The sequence below is a fragment of the Amphiprion ocellaris genome, chromosome 9 (assembly GCF_022539595.1).
Source record: "Amphiprion ocellaris isolate individual 3 ecotype Okinawa chromosome 9, ASM2253959v1, whole genome shotgun sequence".
Taxonomy (NCBI): domain Eukaryota; kingdom Metazoa; phylum Chordata; class Actinopteri; family Pomacentridae; genus Amphiprion; species Amphiprion ocellaris.
In genome coordinates, this window is record NC_072774.1 from 27,579,826 (window position 1) to 27,603,280 (window position 23,455).

General features: G+C 40.3%; 2 protein-coding genes across 2 annotated transcripts; both read right to left on the bottom strand.

Moving 5' to 3' along the window:
* Positions 1–713: 713 nt before the first annotated feature.
* LOC118469392 (uncharacterized) lies at positions 714–5,136 on the bottom strand. The gene is made up of 3 exons (XM_035942176.2): positions 2,762–5,136; positions 2,365–2,668; positions 714–1,808 (listed from the first exon to the last, which is right to left on the bottom strand). The coding sequence occupies exons 1-3, from the start codon at positions 3,034–3,036 to the stop codon at positions 1,581–1,583; spliced, it is 807 nt and encodes a 268-aa protein (XP_035798069.2). The 5' UTR covers positions 3,037–5,136; the 3' UTR covers positions 714–1,580.
* A 149-nt stretch (positions 5,137–5,285) lies between these two features.
* On the bottom strand, positions 5,286–18,003 carry gapdhs (glyceraldehyde-3-phosphate dehydrogenase, spermatogenic). The gene is made up of 11 exons (XM_023296641.3): positions 17,903–18,003; positions 9,839–9,898; positions 8,612–8,708; positions 8,160–8,266; positions 7,298–7,388; positions 7,086–7,204; positions 6,690–6,771; positions 6,430–6,581; positions 6,124–6,286; positions 5,910–6,007; positions 5,286–5,779 (listed from the first exon to the last, which is right to left on the bottom strand). The coding sequence occupies exons 2-11, from the start codon at positions 9,865–9,867 to the stop codon at positions 5,710–5,712; spliced, it is 1,008 nt and encodes a 335-aa protein (XP_023152409.1). The 5' UTR covers positions 9,868–9,898; positions 17,903–18,003; the 3' UTR covers positions 5,286–5,709.
* Positions 18,004–23,455: the final 5,452 nt, after the last annotated feature.

A 23,455-nucleotide genomic window follows, 5' to 3' on the forward strand; every position in this document is an offset into this window, starting at 1 on the left:
CTCATTCTGTAAAATAATATTCAGCTGAACAACAACTGCTGTAAATGTAATGCTTAAACTGGCTTATAAACACTGTGTGTCAGCTCACTTGCCTGAGGTGTATATAGTACACAATGTCATACCTTCATGTCGTACCATGATGACCGTGTTTCCATAGTGGGGGTCTTCATAATTATAAATAATTAATGAAGTTCATGCTGTATTGTGTTGTGCTGTGTAGAAATGTGCGCACCTTTCTTAGTAGTTTCTAAGAGACGCTCAACTAGATCCTGCTGCTGTCTGAAGCCACAGATGTTGAATAAACTCAGAGGGGAAACTTCTACGGCTGGAAGCAACAAACTAAACTTCAACTACTGTTAATGTTTTGAGGTCTGCGCCTGCACTTCCATCAACTAAATACACACAAATTGTCTTTTGCACTCTGTGATGTTTACAGACGGTCTGCACAGCCATCTACTGCTACACAAACATATTATAAGCATCTAATGGTACTTTCACTTGCTCTCAAACACCTTAGCTGCATTTACTGCAACATGCACATTTAAGTGAATAACCTTGATCCATCAGATTTGCAGTGGCTTAAGGTGCGACCAGTGAGATCTCAGAGGTGGCTGTGACCCAATAGGCTCCATGCTGAAGGCCACACAATCAACATTTAACTGATGTTTATGTTGTCAGAAGTCCACCTTACAAGGCAAACATGTAAACATGGGCATTTTGAAGGCCTATAGCTTTATTTCAAATCTACTCAAGTCATAATTATGTTTAGACATGATAATGTACAGCAGACAAAAAGCAAACAAAAACAGTCTGACTAAATACATAAAAACAATATGTAGTTTTCACTGAGGTGAACTGGCATCAAATAACTGGAAACAAGTGGCTGCCTTTGTATTTACTGTTGCCTACAGTAATATTGCTATTAAGTGTAAAATCCTTAAAACCACTTACCTATAAACAGACATGCAAATTTTCCTGTCTTTCTAACCATGCATATACATTGAGTGTAGTTTGAGGACTACTAAATAACCAAAATTATTTGTTTGCTTGTTTCTTCAGAATACAGTACATTGGTATTGAGAGAGGAATTCAATTTCTAGTCAGTATTTTTGCATATTTTAGAAATAAAATGACAATAACCTTCATAATTCTGACAGCCAATAAGACACTGAGAGACTGGAAACTAACGACCACATGAAAAAAATAAACAACCTTGAATGCTGAACAGTGGATTAGGGACTCACACTACCTCAGAGTCATCAGACTGGTTCACATGAACATTTCATTTGGATAATTAGAGATTTAGTGAAAAGCAGGTGACCAGTATTTACATTACGCCCGATGTTCATTTGAATTTTTCCAACGGAATGTAAAAGGCTGTGAAACGTTACGGAGAACAAAACAATGAAAAACTTTGCTGCAAAATATTTGTTTGCTGCAAAGACAAGAGTCAGATGGCATCTTCTTGTCCACTGTGTAGTAGAGTATCTAAACATCTGTTTTCAGAAATTATTAGATATATATTATCAAAAATAAACAGTAGAGAGATCTTAATCTGTTAACCTGCACACAAAGCAGCATTAATTCATCCCATCATTGTCACCATTTACGGCTTTTTTTTTATGCTCACACATGAAATTTCGTCTTTCTGAACAGTCCCTGATCACGGAGCGGTTTGAGACATATTTGGAAATGCTCCCACAGTGCTTCCACTGGGATGGACACTCTGGCAGCATCTCATGGTCTCCTACCGTCTCTCCATTTAACCACCACCACTCTCCTCCCAGGAAGCGGAGGCCTGTCCAAACCTGAGAAACACAAGACAAGGTTTGAATGAGACTGATTTTGTCTGCGACTGCTGACATTTCATTCCACTTATGTTTTCTTTATTGGGGAGACTTCTAAATAACTGGGAACAGTAAATTAACTGTTCCTCATAAAGACATTTACATGTGCAAAATAAGCAAAACCCTGTTTGGTTTGACTATTGATCCTTTTTAAAGTGCACTGATATGTCATGGTACTTTCTTGATCACATACACAGAAGAGTAAGGCAATGCAGTCTGTTCAAATGTACAGTTCACCTAAAAATGGAACATGCAAAATGTTGAACAATGTTTTATGCAGAATGCATCAATAAAGTGATACATTTTTAAAAAATATTTGGATTTTAATTATTTAATTTTCATTCACATGAAAAAAACAACACAGCACAAAAATGACCAATTAATAAACCAGTTTCCTTTTCTGTCTGTCCACAAAGGGGCTACAAGATACATCAGAGAGGCCGTGAGTTGATTAAAAAAGGATTAAAAAAATCTTTGTTTTAATTGAAAAATATTAGTAGTTGAAGTTTGCTCAAACCTCATCAGTGGTGGCTCTGTAGAGCTTGTCCATGACAAAGTCGTAGTCAGACGGATCTGGCAGGCTCAGCAGGTTGTAGCAGTGCGTCTGGTGCCCCTTATCGTCAACACATGATGCATTCATTTCTCTGCAGTGTTTCAGGGCGTCCTCCCACGTCTTGTTCTCCTTTATGATCACCAGGTTGTCTTCTTCATAGCAGATAAAGGGAAACTCGTTTTGGCACTCAGCATAGGGCCATCCTTGTTCTATGTCCTGTCCAAAAGCGAAGCAGAGTTCTCTGAGAATCTCTTCTGATTCCCCGTTGCTGTAGGCAGAACGATATCAAGCTTAGCAACCACATTTTATCTAATTTATATTTAAACATCTGCATAAAGATAGTTTCAAATAGGATACTCACGTGAAATTGTCTGATGCTCCCTGAGGATCTCCACGGTCACCAGTCCAGATAATGGTGACACCATTTGAGCTCATAAGGTCAACCAGATCAGCTCTGGATGCTGTGTTCCACCTTACCATGTCAGTGTAATGTCTCTGGCAGTACAATCTGGCCTCTGTCCAGTTCAGCCACAGATCAAACATAGGGTAAATTTGATATCGTGGTTGTGCTTCTAAGCAGAGAGCAGCAATGAGAAGGAATAAGAGTGGGAGCTGGATGCTGCTCTTTCCCCCCATGTCCGGTCCTGTCTTCACTTCAAATCAGTTCTGTCAGTTCAGAGAGCTTCTACTAGCGAGGGCAGTTCATGGTGTGGTTAGTGGCTGATGAGGAGCTGCTTTTATAGTAACACGTCGGGTCAGTGTCACCTGGACACACCTCACCAGGTGCAGCTGACCAGTAGCACCTATCCACGACTGCTGGTACACTGCAGATGGACTAGTCATGACAACATTTATTTACTATAGTTTCATAGTCACTCATCTTTAATTTTTTGCTTTAAGGTAGTATTTCCCCAATTAGTCTAAATCTACTTTTGCATCAGGCCTATGTAAAGTTTGTGTCAACATAATGTTAATGTGTCAAACTCCTAGGATACTTATGAACATACTGCAGGGTTACCAGGAAAGATTATGTTCATCTAGTTTGATTTTTAAAAGGGTAAAAATCTAATAAAACAACTAAAGTGGATCCAGATGCAGTCATGTGGTGCCATCAAAGATTTTGCATTTGAAAGCTTTATTCAAATCTTCTGCATTCAAAACTGTACATATATCATGCTAGGATGGTAAAGCAGGTCACAGGAAAATGACTGAATTTGAATCTGATTCGAAAGAAAATGCTAATGAACACATCATTGGCCTGGGCCTAATGACTGTCCACCTGTCTAATTCTGCCTTGCTTCAGCAAGACGCCGTCCCATCAAACAACAAACACAAAGCAGCTCAAACCAGACGAAATGAACATTTGCATTTGCCTGACAAACTTTTAGACAATAGCGACTGAGATCATTCACACAACCATATATCATTAGCATACAATAATAATAAAGGTTTTCCTTTGTCTTTTTCTATTTTGTAAAATAACAACTTTGAAGCAAAAAAAAAAGGTGATAAAATGTTAACAGTAAATTTAAGGGACAATAAAATAGCGTGCACAGAATGTATACTAACCCACTGTGTCTTGCATCTCAGTCAACCCCGTCATAGTTTCATGAAGAAAATACATGGGGATCAAAATGCGGCAGACTGTTATCAGTAATTTCAAAATTAAACAATGAAGCGAGGACAGTACACTAGCTGAGACGGCATGGGACGTTTCCTTGTACCTCCATGGGCACAACTGAATCACAAAGCAGAACACTAACATTTTTCTGCTTGTTGTAGAACAATTGCCATCATTAACAAAAGCAATCCAGTGGGTTTTCAGTTCCTCAGATGCTGAAGGTGCAGCCTCTTGTGTTCACTCTTGTAGCCAAGAGCAGAATATTTGGTGTATTTTCAGTTAGCAGAAGCATCTCTAGAAAATAAATAAACCTGGAGGAGGGGCAGAAATAAGCATCTTCATATCTTGGCAGCTTTTGCTTTACATCTCCAGCCCTATATTAACTGCAAAAAAAAAAAAAGAGGATTTTCACCATATAGACTTTAATATTATACTTTTCTCTCGACTACGGCATCCTGTGTTCTCTGATCTAAACACGTGTCAGTGTGCAAGGTACATCAAATGCACTTACACCTGCATGACAGTATAAACCCATTATAGTGGCACATTAATGCTGGCAGTATATTCTTTTTATTTTCGCCCGTTCCTCACAGTATTTATATAATCTAGGCTGACCGATAGTCTGCCTGCACACAGTAAACACAGCTGGCTTGAAAAGCTACCATCTGAATGTTCAGTAGTAACCAAAATACCAGTTTACAATGTCAGAGTTTACTGGAATTTAACTGATCATTCAGTCACATTATTTGTTTAATATCAGTACCATGGTTGTATTGTAAGTCAATATTTTAGGTCACAACAAATCACAGCAGATTCCCATAAAACAAGCTTTTAGTTACAATATCCATCCATCCATCCATTATCTATACACCGCTTAATCCTCACTAGGGTCGCGGGGGGGGCTGGAGTCTATCCCAGCTGACTCGGGCGAAGGCAGGGGACACCCTAGACAGGTCACCAGTCTGTCGCAGGGCTACATACAAAGACAAACAAGCACTCACACATTCACACCTACGGGCAATTTAGAATGATCAATTAACCTCAGCATATGTTTTTGGACTGTGGGAGGAAGCCGGAGTACCCGGAGAAAACCCACGCATGCACAGGGAGAACATGCAAACTCCATGCAGAAAGATCCCAGGAAAGCCGGGACGCGAACCAGGGATCTTATCGCTGCAAGGCGAAAGTGCTAACCACTACGCCACTGTGCAGCCCCTTTTAGTTACAATATCTCTTTAAAAATGAACAAGGACAACCTGACAGCTTGAGGTTTTTCAAGTTTTATTTCTTTGTCTCATATTCTTAAGCAGAGTTACAGTAGGTCTGCCTCTCAGCTTCCTCCTTCCACTGGTGATTAAGTCTTTAAAACACACCAACAGTGAGATGGATACAGTAGTTACCATAGTACTGAGCCATAACGACACATCTAAAGTGGCAGTGGGAGGTGGAGAGGGGGGCACACGGACACAAATACTTTCACCGACCCTTGCTTCTTTGTTAAAGGAAAAACAGATACACTCAGAACACTGAAACACACTGTTGCTGCTGCCTACGCATACTGTAGTAGAGCTAAGGGCCATGATGCTATGACTTGGCTATGGGTGGGGCTTGTGTGTAAAACAGAAAGGAGGGGTAGAGGATGCTTGGGGGTGGTCCCTTTCCTGACTTCCCTTCTGGACAGGCAGTGCCTACTCCTTGGAGTGCATGTAGTTTAGCAGGTCAGCGACACGGCAGCTGTAGCCAAACTCATTATCATACCTGGACAGAGTCAAGGAATAAAAGGAAGAGAAATTAGTTGGGAATTTTTGAAAGGTGTGGTTTCCCTCTAAAGATTAACTCTAATTTACATTTTTACATGTGGGGCTGGACAAGATATTTCAAAACTCACCAGGAAATGAGCTTGACAAAGTTGTCGTTGAGGGAGATGCCAGCACCAGCATCAAAGATGGAGGAGTGGGTGTCACCGATGAAGTCAGAGGACACCACCTGCCAAACACAAATCACACAAGTCAGAGGTCAAATGGAAAAGTGAAACGAATCGTAATTTACTCACTACAAGAACATATCAGCCTTATATTGGCTTTACAGTGTATCTGAAATACCTGGTCTTCGGTGTAACCCAGAACTCCCTTCATGGGCCCGTGTGCGGCCTTCTTGACAGCTTCCTTAATCTCAGCGTAAGATGCAGGCTTGGAAAGGCGGCATGTCAGGTCCACTACTGACACATCAGAAACTGGCACCCTGAACGCCATCCCTGTCAGCTTACTAGAGGGAGACGACAAAAGAGAGATTTTTTTTGGTATTTCTTACCTTCTTATTAATTTTCTTCTGGGCCACAGTCAGCAAAAGTGCATATAGGTTTGGACAGCTGATAACCGTTGCGTGTGTGTGTGTGTGTAGCTCCTTACCCGTTGAGTTCAGGGATGACTTTGCCCACTGCCTTTGCAGCACCAGTGGAGGCTGGAATGATGTTCTGGTGGGCACCACGGCCGTCCCGCCAAGCCTTGGCACTGGGACCGTCCACTGTCTTCTGGGTGGCTGTGTATGCATGAACTGTAGTCTACAGAGAGAAAAGTCATCAGTAACCATGAAATGACTGTGTTCACAACAGTAAACAATATAAACTATACATCACATTTAAAAACTGCACATATTTACTGTAGCTTACCATGAGAGCCTCCTCGATGCCAAAGTTATCATGGATGACTTTAGCCAAGGGGGCCAGGCAGTTGGTGGTACAGGAGGCATTACTAGCAATAGAAAGACAGATATGTTGCTAACTGCTCAACTCTACTATAGACAATAGGAACATATATTATTTACCTCAAAAACGTTCATCATGTCTTCTTATTAAAGCAGTAGTTTTGAGTTATTTTGTTCAGACACAAGGTGACAGATGTTGATTACCTTTATAGTTTCGGCAAAAGCGCTCGCCTTCTCCAGAAGCGTCTCACTGACCTTATGTCTGAACAAAAGAGCTCAAAACTACTACTATGTGTTATTTACGTTTACGGTGAGGTTGTGCAGCTACATTTAGAAACTGGTTTTTGAAAAAAAATGTTACCTGACGATGGTCATGGAGGATGGGTCGTATTTGTCTTCGTTAACTCCCATGACAAACATTGGAGCATCAGGTGAAGGGGCAGACACAACCACACGCTGTGCACCACCCTGGATGTGAGCCTGTGATTGGAAAAGAGAGACAACACACATTCGGTAATGAGATATCTGGAAGTCTCTGTGCATTTGTGCATGCGTTGATGTGCTTGTACGTACAGTGGCCTTCTCAACACTGAGGAAGACTCCAGTGGACTCAACAACATATTTAGCTCCAGCGGCTCCCCAAGGGATCTCAGCTGGCTTCATACTAGAGACAAAAAAGGAAATGGGTCAGTCTACAGTGAAATGATCCTAAATTTGGGAGACAGACAAAAAACACCAAAAACAGTGCAAAAGCAGAAACAATGGAGCAAAACAATGAGTTACTTACATAAAGTGCAAGAGACAGTAGAGGGCAATAATGCTGCTATTTTTGTTAGAATAGTACACACTGTGCTCTCTAAATAAGTGTGCAGAACCTCTTTGAATAATTTAATGCAAGGCAAAAAATATATATTATGTAATATATATTTAAATATTTTTCATTTCACACACTGGGATCAAATAGTACCCAACAACTTGGCATGTCGTGCTCAAAGATCTGTTATAAAAGAGGAACGTGAACTTCTATAAAATCAGTTTTTGTTGGTATTGCCTTTTGCAGAGCTGAGACAGCATCATTCAATGGACTAAAACAACAGTTGGTTCAAAGGCTGGTGGGATCAGCTGTATGAGTGAGGCCCCGGGCAGCAGAAAGCGTCATTCCACTGCCAATAGTCCAATAAGAATAATAAAGACCAGCAGGTCAGACTGGCATTAAAGTCTCTCCTTAAAAGTGACACACGTGTGGAAGTATGTAACTATTTAAACTAATCTATTGCATGGGTGTTTTAGAAGAAACACTGGTACTGGTGTGGGAATTGGTAGAAAACATTCTTATGATACAAAAGGTGGTCTGTTTTCAGCTTTGCTCCACACTGCTAATATCTGATATCATTATAATAACTGCCACTAGCCAGTAAACATTATCGTCACTTACCACTGGAAAACAGAGATGACATTGCCATCGACTACGAGCTTGCCATCTTCTTGGGAGACCTCACCATGGTAACGGCCATGGGTGGAGTCATACTTGAACATATAGATCTAGAGGGATGCATGGGGAAAATGATGGAGGTTATAATGGTGAATGTTTGAAGACGTCAATACATATATTCATTACAACAGCATACAGTCTACCTAAAGTACTGTTTAAAGCCCAAATCTGACAAAGTGATTACAACTCAATGATAAATAAGCTACAGTGACAGCAAAATGCGTTAACGCCTTAAGTATTTAAGTCATATTTAGTTTAAGTATTGCTGACATTTTCTTGGCTATGGGTCCCTAATGGGCTTATTTCAACAAAACACACCGAGATTAAATCTTGTCTTAGTGCTTAACATGGATTTAAGCGTGTGTTGTGAATATTTAGCAATAAGTCTGTCTCACCATGTACTGCAAGTCAATGAAGGGGTCATTGATGGCTACAACTTTGATGCCTTTCTTAAGGCAAGCCCTCAGGACCAGGCGGCCAATACGACCGAATCTGTGGAAAAAGAAGAAAAGAGACAGAGAGAGAGATTAATAATAGTTGCTTTGGGAAAATGGTGGGAAACTTCCTCAGGATGTCAGACTACTCTTGGGACCAAACATGAATCTTCTAACAGCCTCAAAGTTTGGTTTGCCTGCTCGAGAGTGGCTGCTTATCAACCGTGAGGGACAAGTACGATAGATTAAAGTTGCAAGGTTTTGAACAATATTGTTGTGCTGAATATAGCAGCAAAGTCATTGAGTTACACCCCTGTGTGTGTTGAAATCTGAGCTTTTTATTGCATGTAACTGCAGGTGTGTGCATGGGAGTCCCTTTTTTGAAACTTGTTGTTAAAAATGTATAACGGTACTTTATATTTAGTTATGTACATGTGTTTCATTTCAACTCAGTGTGAGAGTTTCCACTGTTGGTTTGAGGCTCTCCTCTACTATTCCTTGTCCACTCGTGTCTGTTTCCACTCATAGATCTGCCCACAGGTGGAACCAGTCTGACCATGTTTCCAATGAACCAAGGCAATAGACACACACAGAACATGACTACACAGGAGAGACAGTTGTGAAGTGAAGATAATGTTACTTCAGTTGACAGAAACTGTAATGCTAATGTAGTTTGTGGCTGGATTATTTTTTGACTCTCATGTTCAAAACCCTAATGGTTGCAAATGAAAGTGGAGGGAGGAGATGTCGCTGACATGCCTGTTGGCTTTGGTCTGATATACTGGTGCTCCAGTGACACCCAGTGGTTGTGAATGTGCACAGAGAACCTATAATACATTGTAAAACAGGCATGAAAAAGAATGCGTCACCACAGTAAACCTATTAGATGAAGAACCCCAGGCAATAGCAAGAACTTCAAATCACCAACAAGTAATCAAAGACAACCACAGCTCTTACTGTGCAATTATTATTTAACACAAATCAATTTGTGTCGTTTTGCAGAACAAAGTACTGCAAGTGCATTTGCCCTTTTTCATGTGCATTTACCAAACACCTCAAATTGTTTTGGAAACAGTGGCCACTCAGCTCCAGAATATGCATTACTCAGGTTCTATTGTAAACATCCTAAAATCAGCCTGAACCCTCTTGTTTATGCAGTGTGTGTCTGTGTGTGTGTTTCAAACTCACCCATTGATTCCAACATGGAGATCTGACATGGCTGCTGCTGCTTAGTGGACGTGGAGTTACCTGGGGAAAAAAAACATAAATACATTAGAAAGATGACTACTACTGATTATTGTACATTATATGTATAATTAAAAGGGAATTTTTTAGCATTTATCCTGCAATGTGGATAACCATGAAAATGCTGTATGTCGGGTCTGACAGTCGGCTGATCACTAATCTGTTAACATCAGATTTCACTGCAACTCAGTGCCTTCTCTTCTTTGTGACTGGGTTTGAAAATCAGACAATTTCAATAAGCTTGAAAACATATAAAACATCTGTCATGTAGCTTCCAAAGTCAAAATACATTTTTTTTTTTTTACAGGCATTGCTGCAGGAGGAGGGAGGTGTTGGATCATGCAGCAGCATGTTTTGAGAACAATGGCATGAGAAGGGAGGGAGAAAGTAGTAGGTATGCAATGCAGCAAACACAGACTTGTCTACAAACTGAATACAGAGGAAGCCTGGCCTAGACCCAAATATGTGACCTCCTTTTCACTCTGCTTTCCTCTCCTTTAGATACCTCCTCCTGCTCCCACGGCCCCTGTATTTTCTACCATTCCCTTCCCCTCTCCCATCTTTACTTCTAATCCTTTATCTGCTCACTATAACCACGTTAAATATACCGAGTCATGTGACCTGTTTTAGGTGCAACACACCACAAGCTTTGACACAATAATGGCCTTCTGTCCATAACGTGGATCCAAGCACTCTTAAATGAACAGAATCAACAGCATTCACCAGACACTAGCTTGATTAGAAGCTAACGAGTGTGTGTGTGTGTGTGTGTGTGTGTGTGTGTGTGTGTGTGTGTCTGTGTGTGTGTGTGCGTGTGTGCGTGTGTGACTGACACAGGTACACCTACGGGCAGCAAGGATTGACCTTGAAACTGGTTGGTTGTCACTTTAGACTACTGTAATCTCCTAATCTGCTGCGTGTGTGCGTCTCTGTGCGGGTGCATGTGTGTCTCAGCAGGAGGCATATGGGACAGGCTGTCGATCTGGTGAAATGCATTGTGGGTGCACTTTAAATAGACTGAAGAAGGAACCAGATTAGGGTAAATCATCTCTCTCTTTCTCCCACACACTGTCAAACAATGATATATGAGGACCTGGAACATTTCAACCTGAGTTTATCAATAGAAGCACAACATGCAGATAGATGGTCTGAATTGCTAGAAGGGTATTTGTTAACTGATAAAATCAATTAATTCAACATTCTGAGAGTTGAGCACTACAAAGGCCTCAATGGCTTCAACTAGGAGATTTTTCACAGGGTATTTCTCATGTTTACTTGTTTCTATGTTGTTTTCCCTGTCTGCTTTTCTTCAGTACTTTCCTTTCGAGGTAGAGCAGCCATTTTGTGTTCTGCTGTTAGCATTCACAATACAAGGTCAACAAAGGAAAGGGAGGGAGAGGGAGCATACACTATGACCATGTAGTCCTCACATTTCTCTATTACCCATTGTGCCTTCACAGAATTGTGCAGTGACCTTCCCTCTCTCTTTCCTCTTTTTTGAACTTTCCTTCCCCTGTCGCCTGTTTCACAATTTATCTTACTCCTTGGCTTTGTCTTTCTCTCTATACCACCTTCTAAGTTTTCCCCACAGCAGAAAAGTTGCCCTTGGTTTCCAATACAAAATGGCTGATCTACTGAGAAACGGTACTACTTTTTATAACAGGGGATGCTTTTCTGCTTTTGCTAAAACAGAAGGAAAACTGGGCTGCACAAAGAGTAGTGAAGCTACATAAGAGATAGATCTGGTGTGACAGAATCTAAAAGATGTGCCTCTAGATGTAGAAGATTTCACAACCTAACCAGTGTTTAGTGCTTCAGACTGCCTGCATGTACTTGGTGAAACAAGCCCCTTCCATGTCCGTTACTGCTGCCTAGCAACCGTTTGCTGGATTAGACAATCAAAGACGGAAGAGAAAGTGTTGGAAATGCAATGTTGCTAAGTCATTCCTCATCACTGAGTCACAGTGAACATACTGTTTTTTTAAAGTGCTGCAAGGTGGGGTGTAAGTAGGCCTGTCAGGCAAACATTATGCTGGCAATTAAAATAAAAACTTTGCTTGAAAATCAGAAACCGTTTATATGCAATTTTTAAACAGCAAATCTCCAACAGGAGGAAAAAGAAACAAAAAGTAGCAAGAGAAAAAACTTACAAGAAACTTTCTCAACGTGATTTCCACAGTGAGTAGCGCTGCACTGTGCTGCCTTCATGAACAAACTATCCCCTTAATTCTCTCCCAGCACATATGGCAGATGCTTACCTTTTCAGTTTAAAATGACCAATCAGGACACATCTATTATCCAATCACATCTGAGATCCTGCCTACTCAATGGACCAATTAAAGAGCTGCTCTTTAGCCATGCCCCCTCTTTAACCTCCAAGACAAGATTGAGATTCAGATTCAGATTCACTTTATTGTCATTGCAACAAGTGCAACGAAAGGTAAGGTACAGGCCATACAGTGCAAAATACAAAATATATATAATAATAAATAGATGGCTGCCGCAAGGAAGAAACTCGGGTAGGACTTCTGTTAATTTAATGCTCTTTTGGAGCAGGCTGCTTGCTCTAACCAGACAAGTAAACTTAACTATAAGAAGTACAATATATCCGTAGCTACTGGACTAAATAAACAGGAAAAACAAAATGGTGTGTCATTCATGCCCTCCTCTCTACGCAATAGGCCTGCATGTAGGGAGCGTGTACCTCCTAACAAAAAGTAACAGGTAAGGCTGTGCATGTAAATTTAGTAGTTTAGTTAAAAAGATTTGTGATTATAACTCTTTAATTGTGATGTCTGTCATGTAGATTTAACTACTTTGTTATTCAAACAAATAATATCACAGGGTCTAGCTATTTTCACGTAGATTTATGGCAAAATATGTAAAAGTTGTTCATGACAGACAAAAAAAAACCGACTGCAACAGTCATATGTCGTATTTTTGTGCAGAACTCTGCAAACATGGTCATTTCCCTGTATACAATAAACCCAACTACGGGACTATTTTAGAGTAGGAAAAAAAACTGCTTCCCAGCCAGCAGCTCTTTCAACTGCAGACCAATCAGTCCTGGTCTGGTATTCAGCCCACGCTCTCTGACAGCACTCACACAGACGTGCCACAGCTCACAGAGGCAGCATTGTGCAGAGCGTAGCAGAGAGGTTACACGTTTCTAACTGCAGCTTGCAATCTGGTGACACTCATTAAACTAGTCAAAGAAGAGGCAGGCAGACATATTACGTGTAGTAAAACATTCTTCAGTCTTTGTACAGATCTTGCAAGGATGGACTTGAAAAATGAGTAAAAGACTCCTTCTCTGGCCTATAGACATGTTTATTCATGTTGTACATTCTTGCACTGCACATCTCTGCACTTTTAAACTTTATTTTTATTTTTTCTGTTAAAAAATTTTGCCACCCTTGTATATATTGTAAATAAAACTGCTGTAACAATGTAAATTTCCCCTGGAGTGGGGAGAAATAAAGAACTTTATCTTTATCTTTATCTTTATATCTGGCATTTTAAAAAGGGTGAACTGCAACTGTGGCACTTGGGCACTGGCTTAATTTTTCAGCCCTACAGGGTGGGTGCAACCATTTCTAAATCTGAAGAGCTAGACTAGAGAAGAACCAACCATTCAGTGTTCATTAATGACAAAATACTCACTTTTCTCCTCTGCCTACTTCTTTCTGTTTTTATCAATTCTATTACCTCATCTTTCTCCTTATTCAGTTGGTTTCCTCTTCACCTGTTCCCTTTAATCCCCATTCCCTGCTGCCTGCTTTCATAGTATCGCCTAATTCTCCCTCATTTGTCTGGCACTGTGTCACAACCCTCTCCTCCCCCTATCCCCACCACCCAGAATAATCATTAAAATTCAGCACCCTCCCTATTTGTTGCCACTCTTTGTCCATCTGGTCCTCATCATTTACCACATCCCTTCCCCCCTGCATGCCACGACCCATTTTCCTCACACAAACACCGAGTTTAACCACATGGGTGCAGAATGGGGCCGCCATGTATGTGTACGTGCACTAGAGAGACCACTGGGGGACAGATGACTCATAACCAGTCGACCAGAAAAGTGCGGAGACAGTCGGCTGGATCAGGTGGTAAAATCTCTGAACTCTGTTTCCACTTCTGCTTCCATTCTCCTGAGTAGAAGCAGAAGAAGTGAGGAACATGACACAGCACTTCAGCTAATACCTGCTCTGATATCAAGCACCGATGCTTTGTAAAATAAGCACTGAGTCTTCTTCATCCGTAATATGTCAACGTCTCATAGGAATGTTTGGACAATGTGTACTCTCCAGTAACTTGCTGTAAACCCTTATTGGGAGATAAGTTTGAGTAGCACAGATGATCTACTACGTAACAGCATTAATACTCATATACAGACAGAAGACAGACTAAATCCCTCAACAATTCATTGTATTTCTTCCAGAAGCAGTTTAGAGTGAAGTTAGCATGATCATTTTTTGCTTTACTTCAGTTTGTGCATTCATTAGAAATTTGTGAGAGTGAATGAACTCAGTCACCCTCTTCCTAGTTTTCCTGTCCACAGCGCCACTCTCTTCGTCTTCCTCTTTAACCCGCCCCTCTTTCAGCTTTTTTAGCCTATTCAAACCTTCCTCCAGCTTTCTATCCCTCTGTCACACCTTCTTTCTCTCCAGTGATTTTCCACTGCAGTGGACTGATTGGCCAGAGGCCAGACAGACTATCCAATTAGGTAATGTCTTTTCTTCTTCCCCGCCTCCTTGTGAATGGCATGAATACAAACTAGTGGAGTCACTCTTTCTGCAGGCAGCTGAGGAGCTCTACTTCTGGTCATCTCTTCTTTCATTTCCTCATGAGCAGCAAACCTGCATCCTCTGTTTTTATGGTGTCATCACTGAGGCAATGTCACTTGCTGCTGTAAACCAGTCAGTTACATGTCCAACACCATCACACAAGCACTGCAGGCTATGTCCTTCTGAGCAGGCGTGGCAAGGACAGAACGATAAGAGACCTATGGCTTCCTAGGCATTTCATCAGCGACAAATTCATTTTATAAGCAGATGTTTGTGTATTCCTATGACCACGTAGACACAATATGGGGGGATAAAACGAATAAAGTATGGCCTAATGTGGATTAACAAGGACGTGTTCGTCCACACAAACGTATAAACACACACCAGCCATCATGAATTAGTAAAAGGTGTGCTGTATCAAACTACAGAGGAAGAGACACATTCGACTACTGAGCATGGGTATAAGTGGATGACATACTGTATGAGCTTATGTCAAACAGATGTTTCCTAAGGCTCTGTCCCTGTCATTTGCATCCTTGTTGCATAAGATACAGTGCAGTAACATAGTTTTATGCAGCGTTTGCTACCTTTCTCATAGGATGCTAGCTATGCAAAAACCTGTACCTGTATGTAACTGCAGTATTAAAAAAAGAAGGCAAAACAGCTTAGTTAGTGGAGCAGGGCTCTTTTTACATCACTGCAGTGTGCTTCCTTCCCTGCTGTATGGTTTATTTCCCTACATTTCTGACAGTTATTCAGATTGCTGAGTCACTGTGGAGTTCCTTCTCACTCACACACATCCTAGGCAAGTGGGCCGGTCGATAAAACAGCTGTACAGCACAATCAAGAGGGGCACTCAGCCTTAAAACAACCACACTACCTTTAAGTGGAAAACATGAGTTTATCTAGACCCAACGACTCATAACTGCTTCAAAAAGAACCAATGTTTCAAGTCCTTGGTTTCCTGCATGACAAATATCACCAGCAAGACATTATAGATGAAAAAAATCAGTATATATACATCTTACAACTACAATCTGTGAAAAGCTTGTCCACATCTACAATAACTGTGGAGACCTTACAGCTTTGCACTTGTATAAATGCCATGTAGCTTGCATGTTCATATGTCCTTAATAACATGGCTGTAGTCTGTTATACTGGAATGGCACATCCTGTGTATTGCAGGCTGGCTGCAGCTAATCTCATTTCCTAACGGTTTACTCCTTGCTCAGCAGGGCAGCACATCTGCAACATAGCCAGTCCCTGATGATTACATGTCAGATGTCTGACTGGCATTCACATCTACAGCACTTGAAAGAGCAGAATGAGTATGAAAGTAATTCAGAGAGATGCTAACAGCCGTGGTACATTACATAGAATACATAATAGTATCTCATTTCAAATACAACTGATAAAATAATGCTTTTTCTATCAGCTGTATGGCACTACAGAACTAGAGAACAAATTGTAAAAAAAAAATCTATGTAGTTTATATTAAACTTACATATGTATTCTGAGATTCTGTTCATTGGAAGGTTATAATATGACACAAAAATAAACCAAGTATTAGCTAGTGAAGCATGACACGTGTGCAACATTCCTTCTACAACAGCCGAAGGGCCTGATCATGTTGGAAAAGAACAATGTCAGCTAGCAGATAGCAGTTCTTGGCTACTAGGAGGATGCTATAATGCTGCTATTTGTGACCTCCAGTCATTCAGAGTCAGAGCTAAGATGTGTGATTGTCCAATCATGACTGCAATGTAAATTATTGATTTCAGGTCAATAAGGAGTTGGAGATTTAGGAGTAAGAGCTGTGCAGCATCACTCCAGTAGTTCTTGGCCTGCTCTGACCTTCACCAGCTGGAGTGATGACCTTCAACGTCATTTATACCTAACATACCTGCATGACACAAATCAAAGTAACTAAAAAGAATAGGCAACTCACTGCAGTAATTAATTACATAATATTACACAGATTGTTATAAATAATGCAGGATAGTGGAGAAACATTAAGCTACCATTCCCAGGCTTTTATAGTTTTATATCATGATTCTCCTCTTTTTAATTATCCCCCACTGAACACGGCCGGCTTGTTCGCTACTGAGTGGTTTGGTAGCTTAATAAATCAGATATTAAAAGTAAATGTGTCATATTACTGCTTTACAGAGCGCAGGCCGCTTCGAAAACCGCATCAACAGGTCTGTCGAGTGTGAAGTCAAAACTGCGGCAGAATCATGCGACACTTTTCTCTGCCCTTCAGGGGGACACATTCCGGAAGCATCTCTCATCGCTGGACATGAAATGAAGCCAGGGTTGCTCATTTTTAGCCCGTTTGTCTTGTTGCATCACTGCGGCCTCCTGACTCATCTCTGAATGGTGGACAGACTTCATGATGAACACCGGAGGAGGCACGTAGCTGCTCCTCTGTCCACGTACTCTCATTCAGTCAGTCATTACAGCTAGACTGCACTACTACATTATTAAAACACCGTTTTACTGCAAACCAGTTTGTATTTCAACTACTCGACATCATTTTCCTCTGTGATAACCGCGGTACTATACATTCTTGCAGGTTACATAACATGGAGCCTAATCCACTTCCGCAGATGCAGCACTGCGAGCTGCCAATGTCACGTTACCCGCTTAGCAGGAGACTCTTTAGCTCCAGATGAGTGATTTATAGCCTGCACCAGCCTCCCCACGCTGAATTCTACTTCATAATAAGCCCCATTTCCTTCGTATTTTAGTACTTTGAGGTGGATTTCAGCTAAAGCTAAATGATGCAGCATTACACAACCTCCCTCCAGAGCACAAGGCCACGGCCGCATCCCCTCCCATCCCTTCCTGTTACGTTAAAACGAGCACAGAATGGCTGTTTTGGAAATAATAAATGACCTTTAAGGCGCTCTCTCATTCCGTCGGCTCTTTCTGGAAGTCTCCACACGGATAATTACAAATGGAGCTGGGTGCACAATAAGCTAGCTCCCCGGGCTACAGTACGCTCACTAGCTTCCGCAAGTAATGCAGCATTTATTTAACGATAACGGCGAAAATTTTGAATTAAAATCCCACATAACTTGATGTTGGTACGACACAGTAACGCCAGTGCAACCAGGATGAATCAACACCCAACAACCTGGAGCTGTAAATATCTCTGAAGCTTCATTTAGGACATTTCTTTTTGAAAAGACTGAGGCACAGCGTTGTAGCGGCTTACCTCTCTGCTGATGCTGCTTGAGTCTGTGTGCGCGTTCACGCCGCCGCCTTCCGCTTTTATACAGGACACGTGCCTCGGGGAGCCTCGTCGCCCGGGCGACGTGACGTCACGCCCCCCTTTGCCATTGGAATCCATTCGGAACGAGGGGTCGGTCACGAGCTCCGAGCGGCTGCCATAGCAACCACAGGGATGAGACACTGGTCTGGTTAATGTTGTAATAAGATGGTTAGAGAGGAGAGTTTGTGTTGTTATGATGCAGGATAATTTAAACCAGGGAGTAGAGAAATCTTTATAAATCCCACTGGAAGCAAAACAAATGTGGTACAACCATAAAAACACATTAAAATACACAAGTACTAGTTATAGAAATAACAGTAATGCATGTCAGTTTTAATGCACATATTCTTTCATGAATTGAAATACTGTGAGATGTATTAATGTTACACAGACTATCATCTTTATTGCACAGATTGAGAGAGGAAGTGATGAGGAATGATGAAGCATTTTTCCCCCACCACGTTGGACGGATGTGATGAAACACACGTTGCTTGATGTACGTAATAGCAGAACACTACACTTGTAGCAATAGACTGAATTCAGGCAGTTGGTAGTCCGGTCCTTCCCCACATGTGGCAAAGACTGCAGGTCTATAGAGGCAAATGTGTAACCAGGCCTCCGCTGTGCATTGGTCTGTAAAGGACTGCAGAGTGCATCTCCTGTGGATACAGCATGTATGTGTGAGTGAGCCATAAGGATGGATGCAACACTATTATGTAAGGAGCCATGAAATTATGTCACGTTTCCATGGGGACAGGCTGTTCTGCTGCTAAACTGGCTTGTGTGACTGCATGCAGACAGATGTAGATACCTTATTTAGTGAATGTATCCACAAGCTCACGTTACATTCAAGAAAGATAATGAAAGGATAGGTTGAAGAAATAAGGTGCCAAATTGCTGATATTTACAGTAAAAGGGAGTATTAAAAAGGTGTAAAACAGAATTAATACTAAGCAATGCATGCTGGAATGTGTCACTATATAAAATGCAGCAAATAATAATATTAAAAGCATACATTATTGTGTGGGTTGTGTTCATTTGTGTCCTTCTACCAGCATATGTAATAAATTCTCCTGTTTTATAGGCTCCCTGTCCCTCCTCATGTCAGAGCACGTGTGTGGCCCAGAGAACAGGCCTACATGATGCAGGATGCGTGCAGTAGAGTAACATGGGAAATCCCTGCAGTGCAGCAACTAGGAGGGACAACTCGATGTGCACACTCCGCACATCCTCTTTGGCATTTCGTCATCTCTGGCTGGCGTTTGATTTCCGCAGTGTAGAACAGGCGGCTCCACGTCGCGATCGAGATAGTATCCTTTAATGAAACCGGTTTAATATAGTTTAGACTGGTAACCGGCTTAGATTTCTCTCAGAGGCTAAATATCTTTATATGTAGTGTGGAGAGTTGTAGACCTGCAGCGCCTCCTCTGGATCTACCTGTACACTACCGTTCAAAAATTTTGGGGTCACCCAGACAATTTCATGTTTTCAATGAAAACTCACACTTTTATTCATGTGCTAACATCATAGCACAAGGGTTTTCTAATTATCAATTAGTCTTTGAACACCATTAGCTAACACAATGTAGCATTAGAACACTGGAGTGATGGTTGCTGGAAATGTTCCTCTGTACCTCTATGAAGATATTCCATTAAAAATCAGCCATTTCCAGCCAGAATGGTCATTTACCACATTAACAATGTCTACACTGGATTTCTGATTAATTCAATGTTATCTTCATTGAGAAAAGCTGCTTTTCTTTCAGAAATAAGGACATTTTTAAGTGACCCCAAATTTTTGAATGGTAGTGTATGTAATATTATGTCTATCTACAGTTAATCCCATAATCACTCATACTAATCCCAAAATTTGGATCTATAGTTAATTCTTATTGATAAATAGATTTCCTCTGAATGTAAATTACTGATGAAAATGAATTATTTCTATGTTTTTTTCATGTTTACTGAAATGTCCAAGATTGATTATACTCCTTCAAAATTGTCCCAAATATCTGATCTTCTATAGTATTCCAAATGGTGCAATTTCGGGCATCAATCAAAGCTTCAAATCGTTCTTATCAATGCTAAAAGAGGTCTAATGCTGGCCAAGGCCAGGCTGTTCTGTAGACTGCCTGATGTTTTCCTCCACAGTCCTAATGTTGTCCTAATTTCTCCCTTCGATAAGGTTGCCTGAAACCATTGTATTCCCACCATCAATGTTCCCTGTAATTTTTCCTGAGTCTGAGCAAACAGACAAACTCCCTGAGCGTCCCTTGGACCACTGTGAGCAACATCAGACGTGTGCACTGTGGTCACACCAGCATCGCATCCATTTAAGTTACATGGTTCATTAAAAGAATCAAATTGCAGCATTTACATTTCTGTTAAAACACTTTGTCAACAGGAGCCAGTTGAAGGCTGCAGTGATTTTAGTGACACTACAATGTATAAGAGTGAAGTTATTGAATATTTGTCTCTCTTTACTGTTGCAGCGGTTTTGCAAATTGCAGACGGACCCTGTTCACTCCATAGACACCAATGTTATTCCTGTAGCTTGAAAGACAGCTACTTTTGATAAAACTGGGCTTGTAGCACATTGTCTGCCTTGCAACAATGGGAAAGAGGCACTGTTTATGTTTTGACAACCTATATCTAATGAGTTATTGATGCTGGAAGTCTGAATCTGTGAATATCTTTCCAACTTTACTGAACTTGGGGCCACTACCACCTAAGGAATGATATATTTAATTTTGAAAAAAGCATTTAGCCATACTTAAAGCTTTAAGTGCTTTATTAACACGGAACTAAAAATTTTGTATTGTTTTATTATCACAGGTTCTGTCTGAAAAGAGGTGGCATCATTTTAAACAGTGAAATCAAACTAATAAAATGTAATGACCAACCAGTGAGCAATACTGGATTCTGCAAAAACATAAACAACTTTTTTTTAAAAATCTAAATCTTATCTTAACACAGTTAATGTGTTAACTTATTTTTGTGTGTATGCATTTATTTATTGATTTATTTAGTACTGTTAACATAGAGTTCTGAGTGAATTTTTCTTAAGATAGGCAAAGGCCATTTATTGATTACATATAGGCTGTTAAATGTTTATTAAAAACTAAAAAGCATTTAAAAAAAACAATTCAATTCAATTCAATTCAATTCAATCTTATTTATATAGCGCCAATTACAGTCAAATTGTCTCGAGACGCTTTACAGAATCCATATGCCTGACCCCCAGAGCAAGCCAAAAGGCAACAGTGGCAAGGAAAACACCCTTTTAACAGGGAAAAAAACCTCGAGCAGAACCGGGCTCTAATGTGGGGGAACCCATCTGCTGCTGGCCGGGCGGGTTGACTTAGGCATTTATTGAGTCACTAAAATACTGTAGAGTACAGACCACATCAGCATGATTATAAGCATCCTCTGGTAAATTAACAACCAGATACTGATGTCTCTCACCATATGGACTTCAGGAGATGACTGGGGGATGATAAACTGTGACCTACTGGTTGGGTTCTCTCTGTTCTCATGTTTCTTACATGTTTGTCCCCTGACAGCCGGGTCCTAATGTTTTTTGAGCAACACACCATACTATGACGTTTTTACAATGATGGTTCTACTATGGAACCAGTTTGACATGTTCAGGTGTTCTTTGTGTGAAAACTCAGAGATTTCAGGTATCAGAAGGTGGTTTTCAACTTTCTTTGTTAACTTTCTGCTTCAACTTTAAACTAAATTTCCTTCACTAACCCCGCCCTCTGGACTTCCAGTAAGCTGTGTTCCTATTGGCTGTCCAGGTGGCTGCTTGGTGTTATCAGGAACACCTGAGCAGCTTGGTGTTATTAGGAACACCTGAGCAGCTCAGTGTCTTCCTGCTTTATGTGGCTGCAGACAAACATTTCCTCTGCTTCTGTTCACCACTGAACTGGGTTTGGCTCTGTTGCTTCAGTTTGTTCTTTAGGCGTTAGCTTGCAGCTTCCAGCAGTAAAATCTTCTTTAATGTGTTTCTTGGTGTGTTTTAGGGCTTTCTACTGGATAGTTGTCTTGGTAAATGTGGTTCTTTAGCCACAGTTAGTACATGGTGCTAATGTGTGCAGTGATTAGTGGATTTGGTGCAGCTGCGTTGTGTCTTTATCTTGGCTGTAGTGAGTCTTTAGAGGTTTTTGGTCAGACACATTCTGTATTCTTGTTTGAGAACCAATGTTGGTTGTCCAGAAGGTAAGAGTTCCTGTCCTGATTCTCTGTTCTCAGAGGTTCTCTGGTAGGCTGCAGGAGACTTTAGTGTTTGGGTTGTGCTAGTTTGGTTTTTGTACAGTTTCATTTGGATGACTATCTTGAGGCCCCTCCATGTGGTTTAGTGAGGTTTTCTGCAACAGTTCTACAAAGCAACCTGCAGCAGGAGAGACTTTGAGAGTTTTTAGGAAGTTCTGGAGACCAGACTTTAGAGCAGCAGAAACATTTGTCAGCAGTTTGAGCAGGAGAAGGTGAGCTTCAGAGTAGAAATGAGACAGAAACCTTCTTGACCCGTGTGGTGAGGTCCTGTAACAAGAGTTTGAGCAGGTTGTGAAGAGTCTGTAGTTCTGTGGTCTGAAAGCACAAGAAAAGTCGATTCATTAAAGGAGAAAACAGGAGATATTGTTGGTTCTTCTGTCGCTCTGCAGTTTCCAGTTTCCTTAGACTGAATATCAAGTTTATATTTTAAATGATTTACCATATGAGCCCAAGAAGACTTCAATAAACTCCCTCCATCCCCTGGACACAACATATTTTATTACCATGTTAAATCTTTTTTTTTAATGTTTTTTTTTTTTAAATGTTTTTGAGTTTTAATCACAGTTTTAGCATAGTTTTTTTTCTCTTTGCTTGTTTAGTTTTGTCATCTGTGTAAAAGGTGCTAAACAAATAAAGTTGAATTGATAAACTGAATAATTGACTAACTCATGATTGTGACAACAGAAGTATTTTCATTGTGATTTAAGGGTTTATTTCATTTTTAAGGTTGGGGTTAAAGTCTTGACAGAAAAAGAAGATTAAAGAAATAAACTACATAACAAAAAGCAATTAAAATCAAAGGAAAAAAATTAATACAATAAAACTTTTAAAAAGTTTTATTATTAAAAAGATTTAAGAAATTTAAGATGTAATTTTCTAATTAAACATTTAATTTTTTAATTAAATGTTTTGCATTTTTAAAAAATGTTTAATATTCTTGTTTAATTGTATTTTTTAAATGTTTAATGATGGAAAATATTTTATCTGTAATTTTTAATATTTGTCTTTTAAAAATTTTGTTTAATTTCATAATGACATGTATTGTATCTTGTTGAATTATCTAATTTAATATTTTGTCTGTTTAATAGAGTTAAACATTAATTCCAATTAAATTATATATACATATACCACCTTTTAATGTTTAGTTTTCTTTTTAAATGCTTCATTGTATTTTCTGTTTAATTCCTATTTGAAGTTTTATTGTCTTTAAGATGTAATT

Excerpts from the sequence above, each read along its gene's own strand:
- gapdhs (XM_023296641.3), bottom strand. The coding sequence starts at position 9,867 with ATGTCAGATCTCCATGTTGGAATCAATGG. Across the intron at positions 8,267-8,611 it reads TCATTGACTTGCAGTACATG|ATCTATATGTTCAAGTATGA; the intron begins GTGAGACAGACT and ends GCATCCCTCTAG. Across the intron at positions 5,780-5,909 it reads TTTGTCAAGCTCATTTCCTG|GTATGATAATGAGTTTGGCT; the intron begins GTGAGTTTTGAA and ends GACTCTGTCCAG.
- LOC118469392 (XM_035942176.2), bottom strand. The coding sequence starts at position 3,036 with ATGGGGGGAAAGAGCAGCATCCAGCTCCCACTCTTATTCCTTCTCATT. Across the intron at positions 2,669-2,761 it reads GGAGCATCAGACAATTTCAC|CAACGGGGAATCAGAAGAGA; the intron begins GTGAGTATCCTA and ends TTCTGCCTACAG. Across the intron at positions 1,809-2,364 it reads ACAGAGCCACCACTGATGAG|GTTTGGACAGGCCTCCGCTT; the intron begins GTTTGAGCAAAC and ends TGTGTTTCTCAG.